This window comes from Mobula birostris, chromosome 14 (assembly GCF_030028105.1).
Source record: "Mobula birostris isolate sMobBir1 chromosome 14, sMobBir1.hap1, whole genome shotgun sequence".
NCBI classification, from domain to species: domain Eukaryota; kingdom Metazoa; phylum Chordata; class Chondrichthyes; order Myliobatiformes; family Myliobatidae; genus Mobula; species Mobula birostris.
Window position 1 is genome coordinate 83,993,006 of NC_092383.1, and position 12,297 is coordinate 84,005,302.

General features: G+C 38.5%; 1 protein-coding gene across 1 annotated transcript in view; it reads left to right on the forward strand.

Moving 5' to 3' along the window:
* Positions 1-12,297, forward strand: part of pik3c2b (phosphatidylinositol-4-phosphate 3-kinase, catalytic subunit type 2 beta) — a 168,403-nt gene that overhangs the window by 47,840 nt on the left and 108,266 nt on the right. Inside the window, exons 6-9 of the mRNA XM_072278776.1 lie at positions 7,718-7,829; positions 9,131-9,210; positions 9,470-9,533; positions 11,209-11,355. Of these exons, the coding sequence (XP_072134877.1) occupies positions 7,718-7,829; positions 9,131-9,210; positions 9,470-9,533; positions 11,209-11,355 (403 nt within the window). The remainder of the gene's footprint in view (positions 1-7,717; positions 7,830-9,130; positions 9,211-9,469; positions 9,534-11,208; positions 11,356-12,297) is intronic.

A 12,297-nucleotide genomic window follows, 5' to 3' on the forward strand; every position in this document is an offset into this window, starting at 1 on the left:
AAATGTTGAAAGGCCTAATTAGAGTGGATGCGGAGAGGACATTTCATATTGTGGGGGCGCCTGGGACCAGCTGGCAGGCCTCAGAATAGAGAGATGCCCATTTAGAACAGAGATGGGGAAGAATTTCTTTAGCAAGAGGGTGGTGACTCTGTGGAATTTGTTGCCATGGTCGCTGTAGAAGCCAAGCCATTGGGAGTATTTAAGGCAGAGGGTGTAAATGCTTATGGGGAGAAGGCAGGAGAATGGTGTTGAGAGAGAAAATGGATCAGCCGTGAAGAAATGGCGGAGTACACTTGATGGGCAGTTTGGCTGAATTCTGGTCCTATCTCTTACGGGCAAAGCAAGGCATTCCCTGTACAGTACTGAACTGTCAGCCTTAAATTACTGTCCTCAAGTCTGTGAGTGACCCTCAAACCCACAATATCAGGTTTAAGTGAGAATGTCAAGCCAGGTATACCAAGGTGACTTCAATCAGTTGGTTGCTAATACCGTAGGATAAATTTTGTGGACTTGAAATTCATCAGGGACTCCTGTTGAATATTAGGGCCAAAATATTATGTACAGAGCAAGGAATGCCATTATAACTTCCCAAGGTGAAGATCAAAATGGATACAGTCCCCATATACGTGCCCTCCATCTCATGAGCAACTACCTCTATCAAGTAAGTCATGCTGACTATTTACCATTCTTACTGAGATCGTTGATTACAAGGATGTTGCCTGTAACACTTTAAGGATATTGCCATTTTTGGCAGCAATTTGTTATTTCATCTCCTTGCTTTCCTTATTGCTTCAGTTTGCTTGTAGTTATTAGATAATTCTTATTCCCCATCCATCCTCAGAACTTCCTTATAATAAGGTCAATTGAACTTGTGCTCTTGGATTTACCACTGCATGAATAACAGTTTAATGAGAATTCAGGAATGAGCCATATTACAAAGTGCATTTGTCCTCTGTGATAAATGGGAAAATGGGCCAAGCCTAGGACTGCAAATTTAAACTGTGTTCTCCTTTATTTTAAAATAAAGAGCCTCAGTTCTCAAAAATCATTTATTCCGTGGGTCACAACTGGGAGTAGCCTGCAGTATCCCACTTCTGACTTCCAATACCCAAAATCACAACATCAGTGAGACTGTTTAATTTCACTCTGGATGACAATAGTTTCACAATCATCCATCCTACGCAGATTTAGTCATAGAGGCATAGAAAACTACAGCACAGAAACAGGTCCTATGGCCCATTTAGTCCATGCCGAACCATTTAAACTGCCTAGTACCACCAACTTGCCACCAGAGCCCTCCATACTCCTCCCATCGATGTACCTATTCAAACTTCTCTTCTACGTTGAAATGAAACTTCTCTTAAATATTTGTTATGTAACACTTTTTAATTTTGTTTTGGCGTTTTGAAGGAAAATATGTAGCCTCTTCGGTCTCTTCCTACTCTTGGAACAATCCAGTTCCCTCACTTGTTTTCTTGTAGTCTGTTCTCCCTCACAAACCCATCAATTCTTCTTGCTTCTCTTGCTCCTGTCTTTACTGCAGGTAATCTACAGTAGCCAATTATTCAGCAAGTTTTTTTTTATATCAGGTTTAATATCACCAGCATATGCCGTAAAATTGAGTGTCTTTGTGGCAGCAAAACACTGCATACATAATAATAGAGAAAAAATGTGAATTACAGTAACTATACTGTCCCAACAGTATAGTTGTAGTTATAAAGAAGGCAAGACAGCGGCTATACTTTATTAGGAGTTTGAAGAGATTTGGCATGTTAACAAATACACTCAAAAACTTCTATAGTTGTACCGTGGAGAGCATTCTGACAGGCTGCATCACTGTCTGGTATGGAGGGGCTACTGCACAGGACCGAAAGAAGCCGCAGAAGGTTGTAAATCTAGTCAGCTCCATCTTGGGTACTAGCCTTCAGGGAGCAATGTCTCAGAAAGGCAGCGTCCATTATTAAGGACCTCCAGCACCCAGGGCATGCCCTTTTCTCACTGTTACCGTCAGGTAAGAAGCCTGAAAGCACACATTCAGCAATTCAGGAACAGCTTCTTCCCCTCTGCCATCCGATTCCTAAATGGACATTGAATCTTTAGACACTACCTCACTTTTTTATAATATACAGTATTTCTGTTCTTGCACGTTTTTTAAAATCTATTCAATATACGTAATTTATTTACTTGTTTATTTATTATCATTTTAATTTTATTTATTTATTTTTCTCTGCTAGATTATGAATTGCATTGAACTGCTGCTGCTAAGTTAACAAATTTCACGTTACATGCCAGTGACAATAAACCTGATTCTGATTCTATATACCGTATATTAAATAGTTAAATTGAATAGTGCAAAAATAGAAATAAAAAAGGCAGTGAGGCCGTGTTCCTGGGTTCAATGTCCATTCAGAAATCGTATGGCAGAGGGGAAGAAGTTGTTCCTGAATCACTAAGGGTGTGCTTTCAGGCTTCTGTACCACCTTACTGATGACAGCAATGAGAACAAGGCATGACCTGGACCTTAATCGTAGTTGTCGCCTTTTTGAAGCAGTACTCCTGAAGATACTATGGAGGTTAGTGCTCATGATGGAGCTGACAAAGCTTGCAGCTTATTAAGTTCTGCAGTTTATTTCGATGCCCCCCCCACCCCGCCACAGTGATGCAGCCAGTTAGAATGTTCTCCATGGTAAATCTGTAGAAATTTGTGAGTTTCTTTGGTGACGTACCAAATCTCTTCAATAATGAAATATAGCTGCTGTCATGCCTTCTTTGTAGCTGCATGAATATGTTGGACTCAGGTATTGATACCCGGGAACTTGAAATTGCTCACTCTTTCCACTTCTAGTCCCTCCGAGGACTGGCGTGTGTTCCCTCATCTTACCCTTTCTGAAGTCTACGATCAAGTTCTTTGGTCTTACTGATGTTGAATGCTCAGTTGTTGCTGCAACGCTACTAGGGTTGCCAACTTTCTCACTCCCAAATAAGGGACAAAAGTAGCAGTCAAATACGGGACACTTGTGTTTACCCCGAGAAAGACTACCATGACCATGAAGCCTTGCGCGGGCACTTGCGTGCGCATGCATGACATGCATGCATGTTTGTGCCGATTTTTCCCCCCTACAAAATCGGTTTTGACTTAATCTTCCCGATTCTGCTTTTACTATATGTTAGTGTGTTGTTTTAGGTTTTATGTATTATTTGATATGATTTGGTAAGTTATTTTTTGGGTCTGGGAACACTCAAAAATTTTTCCCATATACTGCAAATTAATGGTAATTGCTTCTTCGCTTTATGCCATTTCGGCTTACGAACGGTTTCATAGGAACGCTGTACCTTAGCGGGGGAAATACAAGACAAGGGCGGTACCGTATGGGACAAACCAATTTAGCCCAATATACGGGATGTCCCGGCTAATACGGAACAGTTGGCAACCCTAAACACCACTTACCTGGAATGTGGAAGGAAACCAAACCGGGGTTGGGAGGGGGTGTGAGCTCCCATGGTCATGGGGAAGAGCATGAGCACTCGGGGCCAGGACTGAACTTGTTTCCAGGGCACAACCACGGCATGAAGTTTGTAATGAATACTCCTGGAAAGGAGATGATGATTCAGTGTGAGAATAAAGCAAATAGTCAAGAATAAATCTTTCTCTGAAGCCTTGCAACTCAGCAGTCATCTCTCTCTTTATCTTTATTGCCGCAATAAAAGTTTTCAAATCATTGCAGCAAGGAAGTAGACCCCAGTGTGGAACCACAACACTTGTAATGTCAGCCCAAAGAAAAGTATCCTTTCCCTCAGTCCTTCCGTTCCTCTGGTGCAGCTATGCTTCCTTCAACATGTGCTGTTATTTATACTTCCTTTTGCACAGCATCTTGTCAGAACAAAAGCCCAAAACCTATATGCAAGCTCCATTCTTTTCTTAACAGCAGGCAATTCCTTTGCAAAGTTCAATTAATCAGGTATGATCTATCCTTTTTTAAAAAAAATCCAGATCAGGTTACGAACTCAATCCTTTATAATGCTTTGTAAATCTACCAATTTGAATCGAAGCACTGCGCTCCTGAAGGTTGTGCAGAATCAGGGTGATACCATTCGATGAATTGTTTGCCAAGGATCCTTTTATCTATTTCTGAATGTGATACAACAGCTATGAACCAGCAGAGTGTCTGATATTTACGGAAGTTATAACTGGAGGAGTTCCTTCCTGTCTGTTCTGAGAACTATTCCTTGAGGTGATGTTAAAGCTATCATCTATTGAATGTTGTTGCTCTGTGAAATCTCATCTGTAATCCTGGATGCTTCAAGTTCCAAATGTTTTTTTGAGCACAGTATTCCTTTAGGTTCAACAAACCCACATTAGATTATTTTGCTTGCTACTGGTTTAGTCAAGATGATTAATACTAATTAGACATTGAACCCATGAACATTACCTCATACATTTTTATTTTTGCATGACTTATTAAATTTAACTAATAATATAGATATAATGTAATTCACATTTTTTCTAGTATTATGTATTGTACTCTTGTCACAAAGACAAATTTCATGACATACTGTATGCCAATGATACTAAACCCGATTTTGATTCTGATACTAATTAAAGCAATGTATTTATGTAGTTCTTAGAAATCATGCCTGTTTTGTCATATATTGTGTTACTTTTGTACTGGTGTTGCTGATGTTATTGCAAAATGATATTTTGGAAGGCAAAAGTGCATGATGCTAAACAAAATTGGATCAGCATTTTACATTTTCAGAGAAAGATAATTCATAAACAAATTAATTGAATTAATCAAATGTATTAATCTGTGTCGGTGGAGAATCATTGTTTATTAGGTTCCTTAATTTGGGAATCATGTGTTTTGTGTTTTTAATGACTTTTAATTGATTAAAATTTTGTTGCAGTAAAATTAAGACTTAAAAAAAAGTAAAGCTGGTGTTTCCATGAAGACTCATTCATTTAAAAAAACATATTGCATTAGCTAATGAGAGTGGCTGAAGATTTTTTAAAGCTGTTTTTCCTGTAATCTGGGTGCCATGACATCATCCCTGGTATCCAGGCAATAAGCTGTTGTTCTAAGATTGATGTCTGATTTACTAGCTCAGTCCTTTGACCTAATGTTTCTCGAGTTTCTTCAACTTGCCTGCCCAGTCTCAGCTGGCATTTGGGTTCAAACTCATTAAAGTGGTTGGTAATTAGATGTGAACACCTGCTTATGGTAGTCACACAGTTTCTCGGCCTTCCTTAGCTGTAACTGTATATGCATGACTCATAGGATAATTGCCTTTTACTGTCAAATGCCAATTGAAAATCCAAGCATGTTTTTTAATGATATATATCTGTATTGCTTTATATAAATTTGAAGAAACAACCTTGTGCTGCTTACATTTTCAGCCATTGGAATAGTGACATATAATGCTTGTGGAGCTGTCAGTTAGAACGTGGGTGTGATACAGTTCTCTGTCAGAGAGTGTGTATGACTGGAATTTAGTGTCTGAAAATTTGGTGGAGGCTGAAATGATCATCAATCATATTTTTTAAAAGTGCTCTGATAGTAGAGCTGCAGAACTAAGACCAGTGGAACTGGGAAGAGGGATTAATCCATGTTGTTTTTTGGCCTGGGGTCCATAATGGTACACAACTGGCTTCTTTAGGTACTGTAATCTTATGTGGTTCTTTGAATTTTATTCACACCTTACAGTTGTCTACCATCCAAATGTGTCATCCTTTGGAGATTGAAACCTTCTTCCTCATATCCCTGATTAAAGAAGATTTTAATTGATCCTTGTCAGCCAAATACTCTGGTATATCTCCCTTCTAACACATTAAATTAGCTTAAACTCATCTGTAACTCTGCCTGTTTGGAAGGGAAATAAACGACCATGTCAAACTGACCCAACCTCTCATTTATATTGACTCCCGGTACACCAGTGGCTTGAATTTTAAATTCTTGCATTCTGATTCTTCGCCTCGGCCCCTGTTTATCCCTTTGTCCTACAATTTCACCCCCCCCCCCCACCTCCCATTTCACCATCACCCTGAGAACTGTAATTCTCAAATTCTGGATACATATCCACCTTTTTTAACCACCATCACTGCTATCATTGTGACTTTGCCTTGGTTTGTTGAAGTCCTGTGAGGAGTTTCTTCCCTAAACCTTTACAGCGTCTTCCTTCCAACGTTCCTTGAAGACACTTGATAAAATATAGCTCTGTCTGAAGTTATGGCCATTTCTGCTAATGTCCTGTTCTTTAGCCGGCTGTTGGTTTTTATCATGAAGTGTCTGAAGGGGTTTTAGTGCTACACAGCAGATACAGTCTCAGAATATTTCATGAAAAAATAACAAATAAAATGCATAACAATGATCTGTCTTCCAAAGAATAACATTATTGGGTAAACATGAGAAAGTCTGCAGATGCTGTAAATCTGAAGCAACTCTCACAAAACGCTGGAGGAGCTCAGCAGGTCAGGCAGCATCCATGGAAATGGATAAACAGTTACCATTTCGGGCTGAGATGCTCCTTCAGGACTGGTCATTGCTATCCTGTGGTATATTTTCAATGGAAAATAATTTCCAAATATTTAACCTAGTAGAAGTGAATTAACTTTTTGACCATTTAATGGACTGATTGCACTAAATGTGGTGTTTGTGACTAATATTCAGGAAAGTATGTGTGTGGATTGAAGACAAAATAAGGGAAAGGGATATTTGTTTTGAGACCTTGGCTTGCAGATCACAAAAGCTTAATGCAGCCTTGCCCTGGGACAATTTTATTTATCATGACACAAACCATCCGGTAGACTTGCAGATGAGGAGAAATGGTGGCCCGGAAATTCAATGGTACCATGATGGTATTTAGGATGCAATATACTATATAGTCAGCTTTTCATTTGTGCTCCGAGCTCTGTGAGTAAAAGTAGACAGAAAGACTTTAGGACCCTGGGTGCAGGTGGCTAACTATGTGCCAATTAAGACTTGTAACTAGTCACAGATCATCCTTTACTTAATGGGTCTGGGTTGAATGCAGCTGGCACTCAAGTAAATGAAATCTGTTTTATTATCAGATACTGACAATTTTATTGATTTTAAAATAACCGTATTAGAATCATGATAGAAGGAAAGCTGTTTTACCAAATTGATGTAAGAGCTATTTTATAACATATTTCTAAAACCAGTTAGATGTAGACAAATATTAGAAAGACCGTAAGACCTGGGAATGGAATTAGGCCATTCAGTCCATCTAGTCTGCTCCTCCATTCAATCATGGCTAAATTATTATCCCTGTCAATCCCATTCTCCTGCCTTCGCCCCTAACCTTTGATGCTCTTACTAATCATGAACCTATCAACCTCCTCTTTAAATATACAGAGCTATGGTGGAAGTGGGAGATTGAAACTGATTGCTAGCTCTGAAGGTGCATGCACTGACCCATTGAACTGAATTGCTTACTGATGTGTTATATGATTTTCTGACGGTCTGTATATCTTAGGCTGAGTCATGAACACTGAGCAAGACTGGTATCAATGGTGGAGATTTCGGTTATTTTAATTTTTATACAACGGACATTGGATTTATTTTAGTAAGTTAAAGGGTGATAGTTATCAATAGTTGAAATATTGATATTATAGCTATATTTGCACTTGTCTCTTTTCCAAATTTGCTAAGAAAGGAAATAGTTTTTACTTTGGATTGTGACTGAATCAATTCTTTTCTAGTAAACACACAATCGGGAGCCACAAATACATTCAGTTTTGCCGCAAGTTTGATGTGGACATCAAGCTTTACTTGATGGAGCTCAAAGCCGTTTGCAAGGACTTGATGCGCGTTGTAAGTAATTAAAAGTTTTTTGTTCTGATTCCTTCAAAATATTTATCTTAAAATCACCAGTGGTAGAAGCTGAAGAATTGAATTGCACAAGTGCTTGCTTATCTGTAATACCTGGTTATTCACCAGACTGAGAAGGAAGAGATTTGACTGCAACATCCTGTTTTCATTTGTGATTTTTTTACATTAGTGCTACTTTGAATTTGAATTGATCGCATTTTGTACAGCCACTCTGGCACCTAGTGTCACTTTATGATAAAATCAATCTATGTGCATATGCTATCTTGTATATTTATATTTATTGTGTTCTTTATCTCATCGTGCTTTTTGTGCTGTGTTGGATCTGGAGTAACAAATATTTTGTTCTCCTTTACACTTTATGTACTGGAAATGGCATTAGCCAATCTTGAATCAGATGATGACATAAATTCTCCTTACATGCTCTTCTTGAGATTTTAGTGGATGATATCTTGCCTCCGTACCTCTCCCAATCAAATAGTCCTCTCGATCTCTAATTTTTGCATAAGTAATACTAATTTGAATTTAGTTATTTGTGCCCTGATAATTTTCCTCTCGGGTTGCACCAAGGCACATCTTGACTGGTTTGTGATTACTGGAGAATTGACATTTTTAGAGTGCTGTAAAATAGCAGGTATCATGGATAGAAAATTTTTGAGTTAGTGGACCTAATTTAGTAATATGCAGGTGACCCTCAACATGGCAATTGTCTCATTACACAGTGTCCAGCGAGCTGGTTCCTAAGCAAATAAGCTGATTTAAACTTGCAACTTAAAGTGAATGAAATAGATTTTAATTTCTAGATGATTTGGCGATAGTGGAGCAATATGTATCCCGGTTTTCTTGCTGGATGTCATGACAGAGTTGTGGTGGTAAGGATATAGTGACTAGTTTCATGTCAGGGAATCATGCTAGGTATTTATTCTGCAGGTTAAGAAAGTAAGAGGATTAAATGCTGGAAACACTTATCAGGTCAGGCAGCATCTGTGGAAAGGAACCTGAGTTAACAGTTCAATTCTGTGGATGGGTCTTTGACCTGAAACTTTAGCCCTTTTTCCTTTTTTATCTTTTTATCTCAGCTTGACCTGCTACTTTTATTTAAGATTTCCTGTTTTTTTTAAATTTTCAATCAGGATAATAAAACAGTTTGTTTTGCTTGCTCAGTTTTGTACTCTGTTTTTCTGTCTACACTTTTTTATTATGGTGTACCTCCATCTTTATTTTCTCACTCCTACCAAGGGATGAGAAGTATAGACTGACCTATTTTAGTTACTTTGTTTTCACAGGCCAGTGATGACAAAAGCCCATCGACTCTTAATCATTACATACACTTACAAGAGAGACCCTTAAAACAAACCATAACCAGGTGAGAAAGTGGTCCGTCAGTGTTTGTTTCAACACTGTTACTTGAGATTGATAATGATTGATGTTTTATCAGTTTCTCTCCATGTATGAATGTAATGGAGAGAATATATTATACGGGAGTATGTCACCTGTATAAGTGACTAGTAGCTACCAAATATCTCTTCTCCTGTTTACACATATATAGTAAGCTGTCCACCTCAGTTTAACAATGAAAGATTGTTATTGTTTGTTTTGTAACTTTTTTCTTGTAATTCATGCAGGCAAGCTCTTACCCTTCTCTTCAACACCTACCAAAACGAGGTGGATAGCTTTCTGATGGCGGAGGTACGTAATGTGGCAACAAAATAATGCTTTGAAGTCTTTTTATCTGATGCCTTGGGTTGATGCAGCCTTGGACAGCTCATTCACCTGTAACATGAATTCATGTACAGTACCTGACTATCTTTTTCTCTTTTAGCACTACTTATTTAATTTAAATTTTATATATAATTGTAATTTATAGTTTTATTATTCTTTTCATTTGTACGTCTCCTGCAAAACAGCAATTTTCAAGACATATGCCTGTGATGACATTAACCCTAATTCTAATTCTGCTCTCAGTCAACATTGTGAAGAGCTATATATATGATAATTCTGTTCCCCTAAATTTTCTTTTACTTTTTCCATAAAATAACTTGTCCCTTCAGGGTCTTTAAACCTTGGGTACCTCCAGGACTGACCACTTTGTGAGATTTTGTGTTTGGTATTGAGTGTTGTCAGGAAGAGGGACCAGCAACAGAATGAGGCCAGGCCTTGCACTGATTGAGACAAAGATCCAGGTTTCTCAATAGTCATTACTAGCAGTTACTGTGTAGGGACTGAATTTCAAAATTCAGTTCAATCAGAACATTTCATTCAAAATGCATTTAAAGTTGCAAATGTGACCATTTACACAAAAAATAGTATTGCTTGGGATATTAAAGACTGGTAATGGGTACAAGTGAAAATAGGTTCAAATTATTTACCCAAATCTAAAAATCATTCATAAAGCGTACAGAGCTGAAATAACATTAATTATTTTCACTGTAAATTTTTCAAAATTGTGCCTATTAGTTGGTATCTCGGGTGGTGGGGTAGAAATACGTCTCTGCCAAAGAAGGTGTAAGGTGCTCCTTCCCTCTGCTAGCCTGCAGGTCACCCTTGGGCAAGGTGTAGCACCTGCTTAGCTTCCCAATCAGGGTCACATGAAGCCATGGCAGGAGGTCGTATAAGCAACTGGTGCACATTGCAAGTCTTGGTTATGTGACCACTGATGCCAGGCAGACAATCTCTGAAGTGTTGATAATGACTGGGGTCACCCATCTTATAAAGACACTGCCCAGAAGAAGGCAATGACAAACCATTTCTGTAGAAAAATTTGCCAAGAACAGTCATGGTCATGGAAGGACTATGATCACCCATGTCTACTGACACAGCACATAACGAACGAAGTTAGTATTCTACTACCTAAAACAAACTGCACAATTTAAGAGCCTTCACAACAGTGCAATCAGCTCATTCTCAGTTTTGTGGGCAGAGTTTAATTCCAACAAATTAATATGTAGATTTGTGCTGCTCCAAAGACAAATCCTCTGTCAACACTATGTCAACATTAATAGATTTAAAGCTCGTGAGCCTCTCTGCCTCCAATTCCCCCCATGAGGACTGACTCACGAGCCTTTGGTTTCCTTCTCCTGTGGTCAATAATCACACATTTGATTTTGTTGGCACCGAGTGAGAGGTTATTGTTGAAGCATGTCTCAGCCAAATTTTGGACTGGAGTTGATGTGGCAGATGACCTCTGGTAGTAAGTGGATCCCCATCCATAAAATTTAAGATGGAAAAGATTACTCCTTTACAATATTTGATCCCTGTGAAAGCAGCAATCCCAGTAAACTATTATGCATGCTATGTTCAATTACTGAGCAGAAAAGAGTCTGGGTATTCTTTTGTTTATCTGAAGTATATTTATTATTTGCAGGCTGATCATTCACCAAAAGCTGAGAGAGTGGTCCAGTCTGTGATGGCAATTTGCAACGCGCTTGCGTTAATTGAAACCCAGGAGATAACCAATGCTTTGAACCAATTGCCACCCTGCCCCTCACGGCTGCATCCTAGGATACAGAAGGTGCGGAAACCCACTTCCATTTCCTTCCAATCTCCCAAGTGTTTCTGTTGCTGTCATCGGTATATTATTATTTTTAAATAAATGCAATGATTGTGTAAATGTCTCTTGCCGAAACTTAAAAGTCTCTTCCTCTTTCTATTTTTAATCTTGTGTTTCTATTTCTGGATGACCACTTCTGTACTGATTAGTTAGAAAGAGGTGACACATAGCATATTTTGTTTCTGTCTCATGTCAGTCTGAGCTGTGTACTTTCCGGCTGTTGACAGATGACCTTTCAATCTTTTACAGCTAATGAAGCACTTTCAAATATAGTCATCCTTATCCATTAAACTATAAGATAAGTTTGTCCATGGTGTCTTGAGTGAGGTGCCAATTAATCTATTTTATAAGTGATTGTTGATTAAGGACAAAAGGTATTGTTTAGGACATTGCAGAGGGGGATATTGAAGTGATCTCTCAAGATTAGCATTAAAAAATGTTTTGCATCCTTGGAAGAGTACAGACTCTGTCTTGTCCAAGAAGTACTAAATTCCATAGTGGCATTCCCTTCCTCCTGCACACTGCTTTGCTGGATTATGTGACGAGTCCCTGGAATGGAAGTAGAACCAACAACCTTTGATCCATTGCCACTAAGCTGCAGTTGACACCCTGTTTACTGTAACATGTTTTTCAAGACTCTTACCCAAATTTAATTTCTCTCAGTTTTGTTTTTGTATCTATACCTGTTGTTCATGTTCAGAGTAAGATTGCACAAGTCAGTCTTCTCACATTTGGTGTCATTATTCTTGATGAGTCATGTGTAGTTTGAAATATTGTTCACTTACCACCTGCCATAGACTGAAGATAAAACACACGTCACCTCAAACTTTTACAGCCAGTCAACAAATTGGACTTTGATCCCTTTTGTCTACTTTGAAACTTGGTGGTAAAGTGATGCTCTTG